This window comes from Rhipicephalus sanguineus, chromosome 1 (assembly GCF_013339695.2).
Source record: "Rhipicephalus sanguineus isolate Rsan-2018 chromosome 1, BIME_Rsan_1.4, whole genome shotgun sequence".
NCBI lineage: Eukaryota > Metazoa > Arthropoda > Arachnida > Ixodida > Ixodidae > Rhipicephalus > Rhipicephalus sanguineus.
This window is the reverse complement of record NC_051176.1, coordinates 223,198,049-223,222,455: the sequence shown is the minus strand read 5'-3', so window position 1 is coordinate 223,222,455 and position 24,407 is coordinate 223,198,049. Positions and strand designations below refer to the sequence as shown.

The window sequence follows — 24,407 nt, the reverse complement described above, 5'->3', positions numbered from 1 at the left end:
CTCGCCCCTTCTGCCGGTCTCTCAACCCTCCTCGCCTGGCCGGCTTTTGCGGCTGCGTTTTCTTTTCCCCTCCTCCTCCTCCTCTTCGTCCCAGACATACCAAAGAAGTCAGCGTGCCATTTTCGCAAAAGTACCTGCTCTTACGAAATGGCTGTCCCGATGGCAAGATTCGATAGCTCGCATCGGCAGTGGTGCTCGTTTTCTTTCGCTTGTTGAACATTTCCCTTTCACGTGTCATACAGTTATCACTCAAACTAAATAGGAGCGCGGATCCCATCGCCGCGAGAAGAAAAAAAAAGGTATAAAAAACAGACATGAGAGCCACAGCTGTCATAACCATGTTTGAAATGAAAACTGCGACGGCTCAGCTTCTTTCGCAAAGATCTTTTTTTTTTTTTTTCCGCCCACTTCCTGTTTCTCGCAGCCATACGCCCCTACAGAGACAACAATTTTCCAGTTCTTAAAAGTCTACTGGTTCACAGTCTGCAGCGTTCAATGTTCTACGCTGAATGTTTGCAGTATAGACTGAAGTTGGTTTTCTTCTTTTTTTTCTTTTTAAAGACAACTCGGCTGGCACTGCCACGTGGTTGGAAGCAAAATTACATGAGTCACTCCCCGACTATATTACTGCTTTGATGAAGCGAAAACGGCGACGCTAACACGACATTGCCCGTCTACGCATTGTGCCGTCGTGCTGCCAGATTACGCTGCAAACACTTCCACGCGATAAACAAGAACCCGTATTCAAAACCACGTTACGTGCTTGAGCGGTACCAAATAACGGACGGCGGCCAATCGTGATGAGAATATAAGAGAACGCTGCCCATCAACGACAAATAAACTGCGCGGCCCTGACCGCACCTACGGGCTGATCACAACGAGAAAGCAACTCGAACGCAGGTCCTGGAGAGAACCGTCGAACGAAACCGCCGACATAAAGCGTAGCAGCCGCCTGAGGACGCCCCGCGCACCCTCTTGTTTTGCCTTCAGTGCTATCGTCTCAACTGCTTTTGTTTCGCTTTTGTAACCCACCACCATTTCACACGAAAAAAAAAAAAAAAAAGAGGAACTCACGTCGCGCTTATTATTGGAAAGTGAATTCTCTGTCATGTTCTTCCGCTCGAGTGCCAGTTCGCTCGACACGAAATAGCTTTTTTTTTTCCGCGCCGCTGGCGTGTCAACAGAGCCTCGAAGCCACCGCCGCCGCCACCGCCACCTCGCATGCTCACCGCGGCTGACATTCGTGCTCCCAGCAAGCAAGGAAGTGCGGCGCTATGTCCTCGCTTGACACTCGCCGCAGCCTAACACCCATAATCCACAGTGAGGGTACACAAGCGGCGTTGGCCATCCAGAAGCAAAAGAACAGAATCCCCTAACACCACGTTCGCTTCACGGCGCGACGGGTTCACCAGTGGAATCGCTGGAATGAAGTGACGCTCCAGTTAGCTGTTCACAAAATCAACAGGCGCTGCTGCTCTGACGGTACACATACAGAACAACGGACAGCAATCATCGCCACTTAAATCGGCGATAATTAAATTAAGCGATCTAGCCCATTTAAAATAATTGCCGCTATCGTCAGCCGATGACCGTCTACTACGACGCATAAACACTTCGCTACATATAAGGCTCCTTCGTAAACCTCTTTTCATGGCGCAAGGAGCTTACCTTGTCGTCAGCTGACGCCCAAATAAGACTACCTTCCGCATACGGTTCGTGGAGTCGCGAACCATTGCCTGAACGCCCATGAACTCACACCCTGTCTAATGCAGAGTGAAGCACAATATAACTGTGCGTAGTATTAGGTGGGCAACCTGTCGGCAACTGCAGCGATTTCTAGAGGGAAAATAAGGTGAATAGAGTTGCGCGCATACGCGCAATAGAAATCTGGGAAACAGCTGTAAAGTCGGCATCACTGAACATTTCGAGCGCTTTCTGAACACCTCTGACTTTCTTTCATTATTCTTACTCCAAACATTCCATGACAATAAACAAATGAATAAAACAAAAATTAAGCGGACTAGAGGGTAGATTTATTTATAATACAACGTCACGTATCTGCTAAAAGCTTTAAGCCAGCAGATAACTTGCGACACGATCGTTACAAGCGATTAGAATCAGCGCTGCTGACGCCGCAAGCAGCAATCGCATGATGAGAGAAATCATTGGTATTAGAGGTCCAAATCGTGAGCGCGGAGCGACAGACTTAAAAAAAAAGGAAAAAAAAAAATCTGCAAACAAAATCGGAAATTTTACACGCGTCAGTCTGTGCACATGGCCAAGGTGCTCTGGGAGATGCACGCTACAACCTTCCTCCAGATCGGTACAATGTCAAGCTCTAGTCGCTTGCGCATACCACCGCTCATGGGCTCATTATTGAAATATAATTACCCCGCTTAATAGAGATGTCCTACAAAGACTTCTAGTGAAATCGGCTAATACTTTACGAGCCAAAAAAAAAAAAAAGAAAAAGGGCTCATCGTTGGTCAGCTATCTATGAAGTACTGTACCGACAGCCGCGACGACTTAGGTGTTAATAATATTCTCAGTGTGACTGAAGCTCAGAGTGATGGAGATGCGAAGGCCCAAGTAGAACGCTTGCCCATATCACAGAGCCAATGAAGAAAGCGTAATTAAAAGGCGCGGGGTATTGTCGGGAACGGCTGTCCAAAACTAGCTATATATATATGTGTGTGTGTGTGTGTGTGTGTGTGTGTGTGTGTGTGTGTGTGTGTGTGTGTGTGTGTGTGTGTGTGTGTGTGTGTGTGTGTGTGTGTGTGTGTGTGTATGTGAGAGGCTCGTCCGACATCTTACTTGCCGATCTCGTCATGGAACAAAGCCAGCTCCGTGTTCTTGGGACGCATCACGTTAATACAGTACGCGGGGCTGCCGGGAAATACCAATGCACCGCACCTCCGCATTAGCATGCGTTAATACCACTCCGAAGGCTGCAAAGAAGGACGCGCGTGAGCATACGCCTCGTGAAGACAAAGCGCTAAGCGAAGGCTTCATTTTAAATGCGTCCGCCATTTACCTTGGCGCGAGGAGGGCACTGCAATGCGTGCGTGCGCACAAACACCGGGCCGAGCCGGCTAGCGCCTCCGCGCGAACGAGAGCAACTCGCGATGCCGGCGGAAGGCGCTCCGCCAATGATCTTGCCCAGCACACATGCGCGGGCCGCTTCGTCACTGCTGCGATCATATATGCCCGAGCCGGCTCGCGGTTCCAGAACGAGCTTAAATATCTCCCTAACGAGGGCGCTTGCAAAGGAAGGCACGCAAAATAAATAAATAAATAAATAAATAAAATAAAAAGGTACCCCTACGTTTCAACAAGACTGAAGGCGCCGCAGAGAGACGCGCGGACGACACACCCCGGAGCCACGAGTAAGTCCGTGCGCCTTCAAGAATGCACGCGACGACGCGTCGTCGTCCCCGCCACGTGTTTCTCAACGCGGAAAGCGAACGCGTTTGAAGGCACACCGTTATCGGCCCGATCCTCTCCGCCGGCACGGAGGAAGACGACATAAAGAGCAGGATTTTAGCGAGAACATGTGCCACAAGCATGACGCAAACCACCAAAAGGAACAACACGGCAACAGAGGCATGCCTGTCTGGCGCTCCATGCGAGGGAAGAGAAAAAAGAAGAAGTAAGAAAAGATAGAAAGACATCTCTTGAGGTCAGCGACCCACTTCTCTTTTTCCTCGCGTCACCTTCTTTCGGCCGTTTCTTTCTTCCTCCCCGGAGTCCCTCGCAACGAGGGCCCCAAGCGTGGGAAGGACAAGTGTGTGTGTGTGTGTGTGTGTGTGTGTGTGTGTGTGTGTGTGTGTGTGTGTGTGTGTTCGTGCGTGCGTGCGTGCGTGCTTGCGCACGTTCCCGCGCGCTCTTACTGCAAGGGGGATGGGGTGGGAGGGAAATGATATTCTTGGATCCCGGACAAGACATCGGCCACCTCCAGATCGGCCGCCGATGCAACGTAGTGTCCGAAAACTAAGAAACGGGCAGCAAAGCGAAAGCACAATTTCTCACCTGGTCCAGGTATGACTGAGTGGCGGCGCTCTCTTGACCCTGGTCTTGCATGTTGAGAGACAAGTCGAAGTTATCCATCGCCTGCGCAAGACAAAGAAAAAAGACGAACCAGTTAGGAGGACGGAATGCCGTCCCGGTCGGCGATCGAGATTGATCAGCGCGCTGCCCGGCGGATGGGCGCGTCCGCTAAAGCGGCACAAGGACAGCAGAGACAAGACGTCGAGGCACGCAATTTTAAGGACGCAGTGGGGTCGCTGCACTGACATCTCGTCCACGTCACTATTCTACGTTGACGTAAGGACGTAACGTTAGTCAAAGGATCAACATAAGCGATTAACCACGCATTGTGTGTTTCAGTTCGAAAGCATGCAAGAAACAGTCACAGAGTGACGCCTCGCAGTCTCCGCAAATTGTGTGACAAAGAGGACATTGTGCGGTTAAATAAAAACACACGCTTCATCGCCGGCTTCAGAGACACATGGTTTGATATCTTAGCATGCTCAGTCCAAACATCTGCATGGCGCATGACAAGCAAGAAGCAATGGCGCTTTACCCCAGCATAGCAAATAACGCAGGCAGCGTATGTAATTCGGTGGGATATCGAACACCCATCAGCATTCCGCAGCTTCCCGGCTCAACGTTCCTCTGAAAACCGCTTTCTGAGACCATCGGCCATTGCTTTTAATTAAAGAAGGAAGCGTTTCTCAATTTGGTCTCAAATCAACATGGGTGGGATTGGACAGAAGCGACCGGCATGACAAAGACAAGGTGCGAGCGGCGGCAGGCAGCTCAGTGTTCGCGCCGTGAACGGAGCGCGGAAAAAAAAAAAGAATGATGAAAAAACTGGCACGCGATCGCGATTTCAGGATCCGGGGAATCGAGAAATGAGGAAACAGTTGGCGCGAAAACGGGAAATGTAGGGCGGCCCGTTCTTTTGGTCGGGCGAGGAAGGAGGGAAGCCCACAAATAATAATCATCCTCATAAAGAGCGAGGAGGAAAACGAGGCCAGAACGGAGAAACTACGGCCGCAGCGCTGCCCATTGTGCGCCATAAGCGCCAGAGTGAACGAGCAACGGCACGTCCAAAGCGACACGCTCGGCTGAACGACAACATCATCAATCTGGGCTTCTTTTGTTTCCGCGGGACTTTGCTTTGTTCTCGGCCGCGTGGTAAAGCAGGACGACGCAAGCTGCAGTCGCAAACGAGAGACGCACTCGTTTTCGCTGGCCCAATGGCCGCACTGACAAGAAGCCATCGCACCGAGGCACGTGTAACAGGTTCTTTCACGCGCGCGCGCACTCAGGACGCTGAGGTTTCCATCCGTACGAGTTGTATGCGATTGGCTATCAGCACAGCTACCCCACCCTCCATTTCTTCCTCAAACGACCTGTTCTTGCCTAGAAACGCTTTTACGCATCCGTGGCCCTGTTGCCATCACATGCTGTCACGTGTCAACCCGACTGTCGGAACCACAAATGTGGTGCCGCTATTGCAACATTGCGTATACCCAACCAGCTTCATTACAGCTTTTTCGTTTCGATGGCTGGCCTCCGCCTATGCATTTATATGGCACGCCATCATTCCGCCGTCCCTGCATATCGCCTGGGGACATTGCGACCTTCACAAGTGCGACAGGAGGACATTCGTATAGACCCTTAAGGCAGGGTCACGTGGAAGGCAGTGCGGTGACGAAGGCAGGCGCCGGGAAGTGCGGCCACCTTCGGTTCGTAAAGGTCGAGACAGACGGTACGATTTTCCATCCGATGCGACGTCCGACACGGCGGTTCGGAAGCCGGAATGGTGACCTTTCATCGCATCGGACCGCCACCATTCCGGCTCCGCACCACCGCGTCGGACGTCGCATCGGATGGAAAATCGTACCGTCTGTCTCGGCCTTAGGCCACCCAGGGACGGTAGCATGCGGCGATGGCAGGCCGTCCATGTACTCCAATATCAATGCATACGTTTCACGGCCGTTCTAAGAAACAGGTCGGTGGTCCTTTGCTTGTTATTTCTAAGCTGACCTGCATGTTTTTTGGATGACGCGAGATAGACCTAGAGGCAGTGGCACCGTCGGTGCATCAGCGCAGATGGGTGGCCAGCGACAGCAATTCACACAGCGGCGAGCACAGCATTGTACTACGCGCGGCTTGGCTTCACCGAGAGCGGTTTGACCCGATTATTCAAACATTAAGAGCACTAATGGCAGTGAACACAAAATATGTCATTTCTGCATCGTCAGATTTATGCATGAAACCTCGTCCTATATAACCAGAAAGAAGTGCCAACTTTTCAGGCAACATGATAACTAAACCAAACATTTCTGACGCTTTCCGCTCGTATTCTGCTTCTATCCCGCTAGCGCACTTAAAAATGTTGCCGCGTCCCTTGCATATAAAGTGACACTCGTTGCGCCTCGTATGCAAAAAGGCAGTAGCCCTTTACAAATAAGCTATAACCACCAACTTCATGAGTACTTTTCTAGACCGCTTGTACACGCTCGCGTTGGTCTTCTTCCGTTTCGTTGCGAAATGCAAAACGCTGCCGCTAAGTTCAGTCATTCAGATGGCGCCATACCTTGATTGTCAGAAAGATACAGTTTTATCGCTGTTCACTAACTTTCTAGCACAAATATCCCCATCCATGCTTATGCGTTTAATAGTTACGCGATAAAGCTTCCATCATCACCTAAAGGGTCGAAATCGGTAAGTTACGTTCTTTATAAAGCGAATAATAAAGACCACTGTCTTCATTCAAGCTAACGACACCGCATATAACAAGGAAAGGAAACTAAGAGCACTAAGAAACTCGCTGTCATAACGTCCTGCGTTCACAGACTTCATGCCCAAACATACACTTTTCTTATGTATAGAACTCATTATTTCTTACGACCGAGAGTAGCCGTTACGGTAAGAAAAATACTGTACATGAAAGTAACATCTCTCAGCTGACACGCATTTCGGTTACAGTGTCAGATTCGAAAAACAATATACATGCTCCATACTGAAATTGTAACAAGACTCTTCGAATTCGGATGTAGAACTCCACAGGTACAAATATATAGCAGGTACTGTGACCTGTAGACAATGATCAAGCAATTATGCGACTACGATCAAATTTAATGTGCAAGAGTAATTTACGCTTAAGTCGTTCCATCCTACTTTTTTTTTCCCTGCCGCTAGGCGATTTTTGTGACGCCAAGACGAATTAAAACGTTCTCAGTGGTGTGCTTGGAGCGTTGTGCGACAATAAAATTGAAATATCTGTGGCAGAGGGAGGTGCGATAATCACGCTGGGCGTACTCGACAAGGACGATCACTCACTAATCTTGTTAAAATGCAAAGGCGACAGCTCAAGACCTAGTAATTACGCCCATCGTGGAAAAGAGGGATGGAGATTGAGGTTGGTGGAAACCAGTTATTAAAGAGTGCGCCACGGAACAAGAAGTGGTTTACAGTGTACGGCGCATACACGCTGCGCAAGCTCTTGAGCACATATTGCTTAGCTGACGAAGAAATTTCGAGCTTTGTTCGCTACTACACGCAACAAAAGGTAGTCATAACTTTGAAGCGTGCGATACGGCAATGCTGGCGCCTAAAATGCATATATATTTCACAGGAATCGACGCACGAGGTGGATTTCCTCCCTACATTAATATAGATATATATTACTCCATTAAAAAAAATCTCTAGTGCATGAAAATCACTCCTATTACCTGTGTGTTTCTAAACAATGCCGTTATGGGCTTTCAAGTAACCTCATCTAGCGCTTGAGACAAAGCGGCCTCGCCTCATGGTGGGACGTTCAAAAACGGCGTTCTAGCCGCAAGACCCAGCCACTGTAACCCAGCTGTCACCTTTGAAGTTGAACACTGTCGACGCGTTAGCCACGATGAGGGACAAGGTCAAGCAACTCGAGAATGGCAGGTTCCCAATGACGTCGACGGGACTTGCAGCGAGCGTGACCCGATGGCGACAGAAAAGTGATGTCAAACAAAAGCCGACGCATTAGACCGGTCAAAGGTCGTGTTTCCCGTGGCGAGAGAAAAGCATGCGCCTCACGAAGCGCGGAAAAACTACGCCGCCGAGGAAACCCGGCGCGATATGGAACGGGGCAATGAAGCCGAGAAGGGCAGCCCGATTCTGTGCCCCAAGGAGCTCGCTTCGCAGCAACAAGACGCTCGTACCGGGACGACAACAGGTATAGGACACGGGCGCGATAAACCGAAGCCTTCCAGTTAAGTTAATCACGCTAACGCGACGTGCTGATCAAGACATGTTACGGTGACGACAATTATAACAAGGTAAAAATGAAATCATAACAAACGATGATGATGATTATTAAGACGCGAAACCTTATCCCTGAGAGACACCACGCAGTAGGGGGCCTTATACTGATTCTGAGTGACGAAATGAAAATTGCTTAGGCGTCGCCAATTTCTGCGCAGTATAAATGCTTTGTCGTTTGGGGGACCAGAAGAAAAAGTTCGCTCAACTGAGAGTTCAGTCGTGAGAAATGCGAGAACATCGTCGCCCGTCGAGGTATAGCTTAGCGGCTACGGTGTTGCGCTGCTATAAGCTCGACCATGCGGGTTCGATTCCCGGTCAAGGACGAAATACAAAACAGCGCCTACGTACTTAGATTTATGTGCGTTAAGAAACATGAGGTAGTCAAAATTAATCCCGAGTCACCGACAACAGAGTGCCTCAATATCATATCATGGTTCAAGCACGAAACACACACACACACACACACACACACACACACACACACACACACACACACACACACACACACACACACACACACACACACACACACACACACACACACACACACACACACACAAATTGATTTAAGCATATCAGCTTAATATCGGCGCATATCGCAATTGTCATTGCTCGCTTGAGCGACTTTCGATGAAGTGGTAGACAACAACGCACGTGGGCGTTTTCGCACTGTATACGCCCACCTCAACCACGAAGCAAGTAAACGTGGCATACAAGCTAGGACACTTGGGCACGCTTGCTGAAGCTGACGCTTCGGTTTGGCTCACAGCCAGCGTACACGAAGCTCTCAAACTGATCTAACTCATGCGGTGAAAGGGGACCCCACAAATTTCACAACAGTTTATTTTTATCTCAACGTCACCAGAGAATACAGATATAACGGCCGCAAGTCGCTCACCGTATACCCAAACAGTGAAGTCAACGACGCTACTCGTGTCCTGCAAAAACCAAAAGTTTTGTGCCTTGTACTTCCGGGGCGCTAACTTCGGTACAGCTTTTTCGAAAGCTCATCTTACCAACAGCTTACTTTGGAGCGTTGAAGCCCCGACCACGTTCCAGTTAGACAGTAAAACGGTAACGCGGTATGCTAAAACGTTCCTGCAGCCGCTTGAAGGCAGAAAAGAGGAAAGCAAAATAGAAAAGCAGAAACGAAAATAAGCAACAGACAAGCGCACGCCTCCAGTAGTCTATACTATAGTCGGGTACAACTTTAGAAGACAGGAGAGGCGCCATATCACCGAAGCGCAGCAGCCAATTGCCTCCGCGACTAATGAAATAGTCCCGCTACATGTTAGGCATGTTCTCCGCCGGCATGAGTTACCAGCCGTCCGGCTCATGACGTCACCTGAAGTGCGCGCCTATTGGTGAAGGCTCATGTGCATCCGCCTTTGAGGGGAAAATACCGCTGCCTTTTAAAATTGTACCCGACTATACGAGGTAACATCAACATCGTGTTTCCTTCCTTTCTTTCCTTTATATTTTCTCTCACTGCATGGTTACCTTATTTTTGCGCCGAATTCTTTCGACTATGATACACCAACTGCCTCCGGCCCAAAAGACAGGTTACAATAAGTTCTAAGGGAATGCTTTCGCCAACTGCCCGTGGTATCGGAGTCGTATAGAAAAATGTTTTCTGTATACAGAAAAAAAAAAAGATATAGAAGTTCGCGGTGCTGACCTCTTAGGCTACCCTGTTCAGACATAAAATACGTAACTCTTATCGAGATGAGATTTGAATGCTTCTCTGCGGCTCTTTGCTGCTGGCAACATATGTGCTCGACACATATGTACATTCTGTGGACGAAGAGGCGTTGCGGCGACTGACAATGTCATTATTTGTGTTTTCACTGATAGGGCAAATAATTATGTTTCTCCGAAATATTTATCATATTCATGTTCGCCAAATAAAAAGAAACACACACACGCTAATTTAGTTCTGAAGTAACGAACAAAGTACGATGCAATTCGATATGTAGCGTAAATATATACCGGTGTACAAACAATCGACAAAGCAATGCCAAGTATCGGAAAAATACACAAATACTGACATTGTTTGAGGACATCCCACAGTCTGAGCACGCGGGTTCTGTACATCAAGTTATCATATCAGAGAAATAAAGCACAAGCAAGTACAAGCCGCACGAAGAGATGCGGTCTTCGATAGCGGGGCGTAATACCTTGTTTGCCTTTACAAAACATGCCCCAGCATAACAGAGTACGCGAGTGCAACGAGGCCTCAACGACGGCCAACTCGGAGGACCAAGGACGCCAATGCACTGCGACAGGGCGCACGACAGCGGTCGCAGCTTATCAGAAGATGATAACGGAACGCCAGTGGAATATTATCTTCAAACGTCACACTTTCGGAGCCGCTGCGAGACTGGAAGGGCATCGGTAAGATAAGACGGCTAATCATTTTACACCAGGGCCTACAGCAATGTGGAGGTGACTGGAATGGGACCTTAACACCTCCACCAGCCCCCCGAGGGGAGGGGGGGGGGGCGACTATGCGCCAAAAGACCTGCGGGCGCTGGGATTTTCTGGGTTAGCGCGAACATGTCACCGCTGCAGATATGCGGCGTATGCACGGAACTAATGCTCAGTTTTACGTGACAAAACCATGATAAGAGGCGCGCCGAAAGGAGGAGGAGGAGGGGGGAGGGTAGACTATGAACCAATTTTGACCGCTTAGGATTCTTTAATGTGCGCCTAAATCTAAGTACCCGCGCCTAAATCTAAGTACTTCGCCCACATCAATATGAAGCCACCGTGACCGGGAACCGAACCCGCGACCTCTAGTTTAAACGCGCAACACCAGCCGCTACGCCACCGCAGCGGGTCGTCTATGCATCGAAGCGCACCAGCCGCGGTGGTGTAACTTTTACGGTGGTTTTTTGGAGCACGACAGTTTACAATGGCCGTGAACGTAATACTCTCTCTAATATCACTAAAGAGATGCCATTTTCGGACACGTGACCACGTTCCCATAAGTGCCTCGCCCCGGCGGCACAATGGTAACGGCATAAAAGCTCGAAAGAGGACATAATGGCGATTGAAATCGTATATCCTTTATTATAATACACGTGGCGGACAGCTGTTCGAGGGCCACGACTTTCACATGTGACCACATATAGTCCAGATTATTTCTGTTTTCGCACTCCATCCACACCTTGCGAGACTGCGCGCAAAACCATTGTCTAGAATTTCGAAGGTCCATTTCAGCATAAATGCTGATAGAGGAGCGCTCAGTAGGAAACCGGCGGTGACGCCTAACTATACGCATCGCAGTGAAATGCCTTTAAAAGAAAAGAGCGGCAAATGTCACTTAGGCAAAGTATCGCATACAACTACTGATGTGATGCATTCGCTGCTATAGGGGGCCGCTATCCAATTATTACGTTATATTAAAATCTAATTAAAATCGGTATTGTGACACTCAGATGTCAGAACACCTGAGATACATGCGCCCGACACATCTTGCTGTACGACATGAGCGGGCTGAGTTTTGAACTTCGTAATTTCTTACGTACCTATTATTTGTTTAATCACTTCGACACTGTAGAGGTGTTACCAATTAACACCAAACAAACGAAAAGAGGCTAGGTTAGGTTATGTTTAGCGATGTATGAGCCCGAACACTTGTTGGTCTACGTATACGTTTCGGGGGGGGGGGGGGGGGGGGGGTTCAAAACTGGTAAACTTTTCTGCTCTTGGAACGACATTGAGAAAAAGGCTTGCAATTATTATTTTCCTTAAAGAAAAAACCTAGTTAGGCAGGCAATGTCGTTCGGATGTTCACTGATCAAACAGCACCCGTCATCGCGTAGCTGTTCAACTCGAATATAGGCAAAACCACTCTAATTATTCGAGAAAAATAATTAAACAGAAATAAGTTGGAATAAAAGGCGCGGCAATACTCATTCAAGTTCAACTGAAAGCTGCTCGCGTGCAAGCGAAGAAGACTTTCCTATACCACCCATCTTCCTACCCTCGCACACCGTAGTTACCAGCGCACCGTCTATCTGACCAAAAACCCTCGAATCGTAGATCTGTGTTATTTAAGATTGCTTGGTGAAAAGCAGCGTTTCGGCATGTCGAGCCCGCGTTTCAGAGGGGGAGTAGGAGAGGAGGTGTGTGGGGAGGGTTAGCGCATGCGTAGTAAGGGTGGTCACGCCGCAAACCACCACCACCGGATTGAACTCCGCCATAAGATGCTTCGCATCTAAAAGACACATCCTGCGGAAAGCAGACACTGCTATGAACAGCTCATGCCAAATGTTGCAACTTGCAGTCATGCGCGGCATGAAGAGGTTACAAACGCAGCGCGAAGTCGTCATTTTCTCAGGTGCTCTGTTTTCATAGAGAGACCTGCGCTCACTCTCTTCGGAGCTGCCGGCACCTGCTGCTTGACGTCAAACAACAGACAGCATGCTATTGGCCAATAACCGATACAAATAAATTAAGAACGGCGTTCGGATAAGATGCGCTTCTTGCCACGAGGTGCCGCGACATGCTGGATCCGTGCTCCATAGCCTGGTATACGTTTACACCGTTTAATATAAGCCCAACATGCGCTTGTCACGAGTGACATTCCTTGAGCCGGCGACGACGAAGAACGACTGACGCTGCGAAGTCGCGAGTGTCAAAAAAGGTATGGTGAATATGTACAACGGAAAGTTGGGCGAGTTGGTGTCGTCCTATTTATCACGCCTTTTCCCGTCATGAAGAGAATCTGTAGACGTGTATGTATATCTAGGCCAAGTACTACACAGGTCAAATACTGACCCTGTCGTAGTCACTGTTGAGCTTAACACCTATAGCGCACAAAGGGGACAGAAACACAAAGATACAACGTGGACGTAGCGCTAACTTCCAACAAATGATTTATTTACGAAGCAGTATTTACGAAGTTGTATCTTTGTGTTCCTGTCCCTTCTGTGCGCTATAGGTGTTAAGGTGGATTACCAACATGTCCAAGCTCACGTTCTTTCACTGTTGAGCGTATTATTTACATTGTTAGTTAGACTTGATCCGCGCCCTGTCCCAATTTTGCATCCATTGTTAATTCGTTACCTTAACTTTCTCGTAATCAATAGACAGTTATAGTTTACCGTTAGCACGATAGCGGGGGTGTTAAAGGGACACTAAAGGCAAATAACAATTTATGTCAGAGTGAAAGCCCAATGTATGACAACGTCTAAAACAGCAGTATTATCAACAGCAATGCTCTACTTACCGAGAAATTAAGCTAAATGTATCACACGATGAGCACCACGAGTGGGACATTTTGGAAGTGATCCCAATGACGTGGGAGAGTCTGAATAGAATTAATCACTAGTAATCAAACTAGCTGCAATAAAAAAAGAACCTTCCGTGCATCAAGAGACGTAATAAAATGCTGCTTGTTCGTTTCTGTTTGATTCATGGAAAAAAGAACCTCTTTGGCGTTGCCATGGGGAACGGCGCGCGTGGTTCAAAAGTTCCGTTTTCGCCGAACTGCGCTTCGCCCTCAGACGGTCGCGTCTCAGTGGTAGTTTTGGTATCGCGTACTGCCGCGTGTGTTTTGCACGCTCGTGATAGTCGCTCTGACGGAAAGTTCGACAAAATACCGCATGCATGTGATGTTGCCGGATGCCCGAATGGTGCACGCCGCCGCGCAGTAAAGGCGGGCAACGTTGGGCACGGCAACAGTGACGTGCGAAATACTGCTTTCAGGCGGGTGATTTGAAGTGCGCTAACGCGATGCGGACCACTAAAACGTGATTTTATTTCAAAATAAGCGCTTCCTTGGCACAAAAGTAGCACTACGGGGTTTCTGTACCGCTATTTCAACAATCAACGTCGACTTAATATTTGCCTTTAGTGTCCCTTTAAGGGAATAGTGCTGCCGTGCCGCAAACGTTGGTTGCGGAAAGCGTGTTTTAGTTTAGCGTTAAAGCGTTTACGTGCACTAGCTGGGACGGTGGCACCACCTAGCGAAGGGTGAATGCGTTAAAAAAAGTGAAAAGAACAAAACCAAGAATGCTCGCCTGTATCCCCGCACGCAGCAATATTACTACTTTCTTTAGTAACAATAGAAGTAAATAACTATGAACTAAGCACCGAAAGCGAAAATTGTCATGTTGCAGACTTGTTTACACCGATATTCAAGTTAGGCCTAGGAACGTTCGAAATGGGAAGCGATCTCAAAAAATACGTTACGTTACCCGTACTACTCGGTCGTCGAAGCGAGCTGAAGGCAAGCGAAGCCATTTCGCGCAGTCGTTTGCTACGAAAGAAGTGGATCCGTCCACATCAATGCTAAATTCAGTTCGAAGCGGGCGTCCAACCTCGCCGTAATGTTCTACGTACACCACGTTAACCACACAAACACGGTAACGCTAAATCTGAAAAATAGCGTGCGTACGGTAAACGCTACAGGTCGTTTAGCGTACTGCGAATGCGCATTTCCTTCCCGCTATTCCGCTAAGCCCACTATTCCGCTAAACTATAACTGTCTAATGATCGATGTTAAGTGCAACTGTAGTAATTTTTGTTGGTGACATTTTTGTATTACTGCCTGTGTCGCTGTCGGTCTATAAATATTTGTTGTTGTTGTTTGACCCCTGACTCTGACCCTTGCACTGTGTTTGCTTGAGTACGGACGACTTGACGCCAACGACGCACGGGTGACGGCTGTGATATTCCTATTTCCACAACACAAGGGGCCATTCCAGCAATCCATTGAGATCAAGCGCTCCGCATGCTCGACACACCCTGTGACGCTCTGCAAAAATAACAATTTCGCTAATCCATCACAACATATTCATCCTTTGCCATGCACATATACTGCCATTTGTTTCTGCAATTATTATTGCGCTAAAAATTGAGATGCAATGTAATGTCACCCAATGCTCCTTTAAAGTGTCGAATACTGCCAACATTTTGGCATTATCCGACACATTAAAGGCACAGCCACATAGAGTTTCCTACAATACTTACTAGAGGGAACTCTGGCGCTAGTGTCTATGGGAGCTGCAATGCATCGCGCTTCAGCCAGCATGGGAATCATGGGTAGTACACGGATTTGTCTAAACTTCGTTCTTTCGGCTCCGTTTGGCTCCGCGTCGCCTGCATCCGCTTTGTCGCAAAACGAAGTTCAGCAAAAATCAGCAGTTTCACTTCACCACTTTAACTTCTTAGGCTCACCGATTCAAATCTGGTCACGAAGTTCACAACGATCCATTCTTTTATCCGAAAGAAAACCAAAACATAGCAATAAACAAAGCCACAAGTGCGTTCGAAGCCCACAAGCACGAAGACTAGGCAAATCCGTGTACTACCCATCATTCCCATGTTGGCTGAACGATTGCAGCGCCAGAGTTCCCTCTAGGTCATTTTAGGAAACTCTATGCACAGCCCGTCTTTCACATGATGATGAGATATCACATACATAACTTGCAAGTGACGTCAGTTCCTGTCTTCAGTCCGCCATCACCGAGCCAACGGAGCACATGCGTCCGAGTGACCGCGACATGTTAACGTTCGTACGACGGATGGTTTGGCGTAGTGCGCGTGTTTTTATCGTTTGCCTTAAGCTTATGTCGAAGGAGAATCGTTCAGGACATTATGCAGCCTGCAGCGAAGCAGTGTTTACTGGGAACTCTGATCCTCCGCGTCTGCAGTGTCCCGAGTCCATGGTGTCACACGTATAAATGGGCGAAACAACTTCGCACGAGATTTGAAAGCATAACTTTGTTCAGTGTGTTGAGGTCTTTCCTGTTTATGCGCGCATAAACCATGTGGTGCGTTTGTCGGACAGCTCTTTCGTGCGGTCGCACTGTTTTGTGATCACCTTTGGCAAACAGTACGCCCCCGCGTCTGGTCCTTCTACTATCAGATTTACACTTACTTCTCGTGCGGCAGCCAAATATCGCACAAATCGCCACTGCAACGTGCGGCGTTAACGGGAAATGCGAGCGCCGCACAGCTTGACTTGGTGTCGTCTGCTGCCATGGTGATGGCGGCGCATGCCGAGATCGTATCCCAGAGCTCAGCAGTGTGACGTACTTGCAAGTTACGTATAGAAGGCACGTACTTCTGTAGAAAGATATTCACAGATTCCGTGTCCACATACTACTTCGGAAAACAAGCCCCAACCAAGCACCCATCATTGAAAATAAATAAATTATTCTGGCTAAAAATCAGTAGCCTATAGAACCGCCAGCAGTTTCGAACTATTTTGCTTCCAAGCGTTGATTTCTTGTCAGTAGCTTCGCATATACATAAAATTTACATTTCTGCCAGAAAACGGGCAAGCAGCACAAAGCGGACTTAATCAAGAAAGCGGAGAATGTGCATTCATTACGAACCGTTACTTGTTATTTGAAGAGCTTTCCTTCACGTAATTCAATAGTGCCACAAATGGCACTTGATTTGCATTTCTCGCTCCTAAAGCACCGGCGGCGCAGCTAGCGCGACAGAATGAAAAAAAAGAAAAAGAAAAAGACGTAAGCACTGCTGGTGAACAGGGACGAGTGAACAGGGACGAGCGCAAGGGACGAGCGCAGGGAAGGCAGCTGCACTGAATGAAGAGCAGGAAATGGGCTCTGCGCGCATGTGTCACAAATGGGCTCCGGACCATTTACATGCCAATAAGAGGGAGTGCAATCAGCCGGGCTGCCTTTATGCAGCCTAATTGCGGCCGCAGTCGGCAGCCTGTGGCAGTTACGAGTGCTATAGCGATGGGTCCTGTGAAGACGAGAAAACCCTGCACAGATGGAATAAGCCTAGAACGCGAATCACGCAAGCGCAAACACCCTTGACTACGTACTACGTAAGCTGCAGCCAGATTGCAGTTGTAGCGTACCCGCACTAAAAGCCCTATACGCACATACACCGTCCGATGTGCCATCCTTGGAGGTGTTACTGCGCGTCCCAACGTTTAAATGCACGGAAAGAAAGCGTAATTCTCCGCGTTGTGCGGCTGCGCGTAAGGGTTGTCACTCGAAGCGCAATACAGGCGTGCGGAGAAATGGCCAGAGACAAACGTGACGAGAGCGCTCTGTGGCTTCCAGAAAGGCGAGCAGCGAATGAAGCGCGCCCGAACAAGGGCGCGCTGCTCAAGACAAAGAAAGCGTCACATTTTCGCGAACAAAACCGACGGAGATTCGCTAAGTGCGACCCATTAGGTCTTGCCAAACAATACGTGACGCCCCGGCCGCATTAACCCAGAATACTGGCATACACCTCGGGAAGTGGGGCAAATTTATGCCGGGCCGAATGCCTAATTACGTTGGCTGCCCCCGAAAAGCTCCGCCGGGAGGTTCCTTTCGTGCTGCTGGTCTGTCAACAAAGGAATTCCGCGCTGGGTGCTTGTTTATTCGACGACGCGCTGTCTTTGACATGCAAATCCGCGTTGCCAACGGATCGGAACGCCATTCAAATGTAAAGCGCAACGCAGGCTCAGGATGCGCAGCACCCGAGGCACGAAAACAACCAACGCCTTGCCAATCGTGTCCCGGCTCCCGCGCGCCGAAAAGCCCGAAGCCAGTTCGTAAGGGCCCACTCAAGGAGCCACCGCTACGCGCGAATGCTAATGCGCGCCCCCTATTTCCCGAGCTCCTCTCGCCGTACGACCCGAGAGCGCTCGCTCCTTGCGCTCCTTGAGGGCCGCCACGCGCGGGCCACGCTCGGCGCCCCACGCGCGCGCCGCGGGGAAACAATAACGTGCGCGACAGGTGGCAAGAACCGCGAATCCCGAATGACTGCTTTTCCGCCGAGGCCATTTTCCCCCGGCACCCCCCGCCCCAACGACGACGATGCCAACACCACGCGCCTGCTTCGTTGGGCGATCGTGGTAGCATTCTTCGGCCGCCCTAGCTAAGCCCAGGCCATCTGTTGTCCACCGCGGCCAGAGAGGACGCGCCAGTGCGCGCGGAGGGCCCCGGGCGAAGCCATTTTAAAACACGCGACGGCCGCCAACGACGAGCACAGAGATGGGCGAGGGAAAGTGGCGCCTCCTCGTGTCTCGCAACCACCTGCCACTAAGGGCCCCGGCGCCGCTACGCGCACGCTCTTCAACCCCACGCACGATCTGCGCGACATACAGCCGCGCGCACGCGAAGGGAAAATCACTCCGTAATTAAAGCAACGGAGTCTTTGCAAGATAATAATAAAGTTCCTTCTCTCTCTCCCTTTGCAAGATAACGCGAACGCACCTCGCCGTGCGCGTGTTTTCATCGGTACGCGGTCATCAAGAGAAATAACGTTTGTAACCGTATACTAATCAGAAAACAACAGACTCTCAGACAATTTCAGTCGAATTTGATTAATCCCCCAAGGCTACGATAGAGAATTTCTCATCTTGTTTGCACAACTTCTTCGCCTAAGCGTGTTCTATCCGCATTGTGTAGTGTGGCGTTAGCTCTACCACACAACTTTACTCCGGGAATCACGGCCTTTAAGCAAGAACACTCCACCCTCACCCCCCCCCCCCATAAAAAAAGAAAAAAAAAAAGCTCGGCTAACCTCCGACATTGCTTCACAATTACCGGTCGGCGCCCGTCAGATCTTTTCAATGTAAGCTCAGTTGTGTCCTCAGTCAATCGCTTGGAGTCGTTATTTTCATCGCTAAATCTCCCGTGTAAAGCTAAGTGGGGAAAAAAAAGGCGTTCAGGTGGCGGCGTTTACGCGACGCCCTCCGAAAATTACGCAAGAGACAGTGCTGCCTGGCGGTCCACTAGCGGCTCTCAAATGCTGCGAAACGCTCATGATACACTCGTTATAACGGTGCTACACAAAAACACGCACCGATGTAATAAAGGTCGAGCAGCGACTATGCTCTTCTGCGGCTAACTGAGGGAAAAATCAGGGACGGAAAGGGAAAGGAGAGCTCCCTTCCAGGAGAGGTGGCTGATTGCGTGCGCTCGCAGGATTCGTTAGCGCCGAAAAGTTAGCTCCCGCATCGAACAGGAAACGGCGCCTGTGCAAAGCATGCCCGCTCAGAAACCGCTTCATTTACGGCGAGAAAGAAGGCCCCCCCCAAAATATCGTCTCCGGCATCGATTGGCGCGATCAATAGGCTCAAAACGCTTCGCGGTCTCCAAGCAACTCGTTCCAAACTCAAACGTGGCATCACGTGGTTTAATGACAGCCGTGTTCAGAAAGAGAGAGAGAGCGCTTCGATTGCCGGCGGCTGCTAAAGGCAGCAGAAGGACGAGCGTATTTAAAAATGACCGCCGCAAATCGTTGTTGTTGGTGCGCGGCCGGCCACAACGCACGAAGTGATCAGGCATATAGCGGCGAATGTGTACACGCGTGTTTCATCGACCAGAAAACCGGGCGAAACAAGCGGAGGAGAACAAGCCGCGCCGCTTCCATAGCGGAAGGGCTCGCGCAGTGCAGAACGACGACGCGCCGCTATCGATTCCCAAACGTGGGCCAAAGCGCGATTAGGGAAATGAAAACGAAGACACGTCCCTTGCGGCGCTCGCTCGCGAAGCGGCGGCCTGTGATTGCGAGGCGGGAAAGTCCGCGTCTCACAAAGGCCACCCGCACAAGACAACACAGAAAGCTACTGCAGGCTTCGCATACTTCTGCTCTAATACAAGACGCTAAGGCTACGGAATGACAAACAACAATAATTTGACCCCGACACGTTCTGACACAGCTGGTTTGGTGACAACTTCGAACCACGACACATAACTTTAAAGCAAGGAAAAAACGTGAAGAGGGCGCTAGAAGTTGAAAGAAATTAGAGTTACTGTATATGCTACCTTTAAGCATATACAGTAACTCTAAAAGAAATGAACGCGATGAAACAGAGCGCCTGAAACGGCGCCTGTCCTATCAGCTTTACTTCTTTGGACTTCTAAGAGGATTGAAAAAATTCTCCTTGTCTGAAAGATATTTCGTCAACCAGACCACGCTGCCACCTCGTTGTGCAGCATAGTCGCCTGGCTTTGAAGTAATGCAGGATCAAAGCGGACAGTTAAGAAAAACTTAGAAACGAAATCGACGACTCCTCGCGAGGCACTTTTCTCTGTCTGCAGCGCTCAATCCCAAACGTACAGTGTAGGAGCGGAAACATCGACTCCACCGATACACAAGCAGCCCGAAAACCGGCGGAACGAACCGACAGCGAAGCAGGAACCGCCAGAGAGCGTCCACGAAGAAAGCGCTGCCAGACAAGTTTATACACTGCGCTCCTGATGTTCTGGCGTCATTACCAAGGCGCCTCTGACGTAGCCTAACTCACGCGCAAGAATCGCACGACACATTGCGGCGGCTATCACGGAGCCATGAAGCCCGACAGAACAGCAGGAACCAGCGACGCGCTTCCATCGCGAAAAGAGTAAAGAGAAAAAAGAAAAGGTATTCTCCGAACCGGTTTAACCTCTCTCGGCTGAAACCACCTGCCATTCCTGAAACGGACTCTTGACGATGAAGCGTGTGTCACTAGCGGCGGAGACTCGTATCATGTAGATGTGATCGAGGTGAAAGAAAGATTGGCACTCCACGACCGCTAAGCGCGAAACTGTGCGCTTCTTCGATTCGGCAGGGCTTTTCACGGCCTTTCGCGAGTGCAGACTCATAGTACAGCGAGCATTCGGCCAAGATTATAATCAAACGAAGTATCGCAAGCATATCGGCCGCAACCAGAGGGTTTTCACTCTGGTTGCCCCCCCCCCCCCCTTCCCGAGACAGCGGGAATCGGTATCCACTAACCGTCGATAGTGGCCGAATGAGAGCGACGCGCCGCATCGGTGCACATCGAGAATGAGCCGAAGTAGGGACCATAGAGAGATAAGGAGCCGGCCGCCCCCGGGGAGGGTTGGCAGCCCGCGCGCGCCGTCCTCGCGTACTCCGAATGGACTCGCCCCGCGCCGAAAAGAGAGGGAGGGGGTGTCGGGGACTGGGAGGAAGGCGCCCGTTCCGCCGCAGCATCCAGCCACGTCCAGATTCTTAAACGGCCCCCCTCTCCTTCCCCATCATTTTCGCCGTGAGGCACGGGATCCCTTGTCATTTTGGCAGTGATGGCAGGAAGGGTTCACTGAACCCCCCCCCCCCCCCCCCGCCATCACTGCGAAAATGACAACAGTTGAAAACGGCTTCAAGGTCGCCCCCTCCATTTTTCAAGCGCCGAGGAGGGCGTCGCTCTCGAGAGAGGAGGTCAGAAGCTCGGAGGCAGGACGACAATGCTACCTGACCCCCCCCCCCTCTTCCCCCTCCTTTAAAATGCCATCCCAGCATACCTACAGCCAGAGACCACAACCAGAATGCCACCCACCAACCCTCCGCCCGCGCGGTGACCAACCTACCCTTGAGGCAAGCACCGTTCGAGCGATTTCTCGCGCATGCGTACACGAGCTACGTCACACAGCTGCTCTAGATCAGTGGAACGACGATCGACCGAAAGCGCTCTACCGATGAGCCAGAGGAGGAAAAAGTAATTCTGTAAATATTCAAGCTTCTACGAGTATAACCGAAGTTCTGGCGCTACTTGCAACGAGCATGAAGCGCTATACAGCCAAAGTTTCAAGAAGAAATTGAGAACTAACGTTCAGAAATGCGCCAGAAATCTCATCTGCCTGTTTGCCTTTGGAGGCCATTGAAACAGTCATGTCCATGCGTGCATATACATTTTGGTGCACGTTAAAGAATGCACCCCCCCCCCCCAGTTGGTCAAAATTAATCCGAAGCCTCCCACTACGGTGTGCCTCACAATCATATCGTGCTTTCGGCAGGATATGATTATGAGTAAAACCCTGTTTTAGAAAAAAAAAGTCCACAAGTTTAACAACACACACTGCAGGGCAGGTTGGTTCGCGCTTGCATGGAGAACCCGACAGTTGAGTGAGACAGAAAAGCACCAACTCGAAATTTTGAAGCATCGTTGGTTGGACAAGTTCCGGAAACTTGAAGGGTATGTCCTTGTCCTGACTAGGTGAGCGGCAGTGGTTACAAATAAGTATAACTGTAGGTTTAGTAAGGCATACACGGTAAGCCATAGTACGCCATACGTAGAAACATGGTATCCGTATATTAATACAGCCCGATCGATAGCAGCAACAAATTTAAACCAACGACGTACACAAGGTCACTCCACGAGATTCTCGAAAGATATGGATTCAAGTCGACCTTCATTGCGAAACTTTACTGCGCTTCGCAACAACCTACTAAGGCTTATGCTAATAGTAGGCACGTCGCCTATAGGAGTAGCATTCGAACCGGTGCAACGGCGCGCCTTAGATCCTAAAAGACGAAGAGCAAGTATAATGACTATAGTACTTGATCAAATAAGCCAGACTTTCCGTGTGCCTCTGAACGGCGCAAACATAGTGCAAACGAAGTTATAAGTGGAACGGGGACTGGCCGACTATTTACACAGCAGTCGCTTGAATCGACCGTACTGTTCCCCTCGCAGTCCTGCCATCAACGCTGGGTTTACAGGCGAAACTCCGCGTACGGCACAAATACAAAGCAAAACGGAAGTGCATGTTACTCTCTTACGGGGTTTTCTGTCTGTCCTTTTCCATCTTTTTCTTTTTTTTGTAAGCTTAATTTCATTGCATACGGCAGCGAAGCGCATATGTGGCTCTAACACACACTGCAGTGTGAGCAAAATACAGTTCTGTACACGATATTTAATAACTAAGAGAATTCCGCCCGCACCGAAACACAGCCGTGTCTTCTGCCAACTCAGCGTACGTCATCTGTGCTTTTCGAGCAGCTGCAGTGACGAACAAACACTGTTCCCAATTAAAAGAATGAACGGTTCATTCTTTTCATTGGGTTGCCCATCTCGCCACACGCGAAGCATAGTATATGCTGTGTCGTACTTAAAGTCCAGCATAATTTCGCGGTTCTAAAATATTTATAGCTTGAAAGAAGAACTCAAGGTGGTAAAAATTAATCCTGGGGCCCCAAGTACGTCGTATCTCATGATCAGATCGTGATTTTGAGACGTAAAACACTAGAATAATTTAAAAAAACCAGTTTCATATTTATAACCGGTTTCATGGTCAATCGCCCATATGGCGCTGATCCAATGAACACCAGCTTCCAGGCACTGAGAGCCTCCTGCTCAAAGACTCCTCGCATTTATGCTTAACGAAGGTCAGATGGATGCTATTATAGGCGAACATGATTCAGGAAGAGAAAGTTAAATAATGACAGCGGAACCGGTTCCAATAAGCCGCGATTCGTATATCGCCTTTTCCTCGCTACACTCGCCCACTTTTTGGCTTGCGAATTCGATCATTACTTATGCTGATGTGCCGGAACTGCGTGTCGAGAGAAACGCACAAAGTAAATCGGTCCTTGTGGTGACCGAAATTGGTAAGCTTAAAATTTACGCATGGTTCATTCCTTAAAGGGGCCCTGCAACACTTTTCGAGCATGCTCAAAAAGCGCTGCCGATCGGTAGTCGAGGCTCCCGAGAACACGCGAGCCAAATATTACAGCGATGCGCACGGCCTGGAATTTACAATAAATTCTCAAAGTCAGCTGAAAATCGCTCCCTCTTCTCTCGACAAGTGATGTATTAGTCCGCAAAATATGACGCGATTGTCGGCAGTTCCACCATTGGCTGATGTTATAATCACGATAACACCCTCATTATTACTTTCGTTGTTAATTTTGAGTTCAATAAGTAGATAATATGTATGTTTATATTCTGTTATCGCGTTAAAAACACCGAACAAACATTAATATTAGCACTTCCGGTCTCACCGACAGCTCGTCTGCTCGTTGCGTGGTTCCGTTTTCTTCGCCATGCGCAGTGCCGAAAACGTGAATATTTCTGTGCTTTTGACCATCGCCGGTTGCCGTTGAGAGTGGCAGCCGTTCGAGTGTTGCCTCGTCAGCTGAGAACTGCATCGTCGGCACGTTTTCACGACCGACCGAGGCACGGGCGCAGCGTGTCTCCGATAACAATAGAGTCTTTTAGCAAGTTACGGAAATGCGGTACGCAAATACGGTAAGGCAGTACGGTAGCGTTCCTCCTTTCCCGCTCGCTGTGCTTTGGCCGCTCAACGACCGGGGAAGGAGAGGCCGTACCGTACTGCCTTACCGTATTTGCGTACCGTATTTCCGTAACTTGCTAA

At 49.4% G+C, this 24,407-nt stretch overlaps 1 protein-coding gene across 8 annotated transcripts in view; it reads right to left on the bottom strand.

Annotated features, from left to right (window-relative positions):
* LOC119373048 (TOX high mobility group box family member 4-B) overlaps nt 1-24,407 on the bottom strand; it is a 453,672-nt gene that overhangs the window by 66,957 nt on the left and 362,308 nt on the right. For all 8 annotated transcript variants that reach the window (XR_007417751.1, XR_005179769.2, XM_037643183.2 and 5 more), the window contains one exon: nt 4,030-4,110. Coding sequence is in view for 6 of the 8 variants with exons in the window: in XM_037643183.2 (XP_037499111.1) it covers nt 4,030-4,110 (81 nt within the window). In the remaining 2 variants the exon portion in view is untranslated. The remainder of the gene's footprint in view (nt 1-4,029; nt 4,111-24,407) is intronic.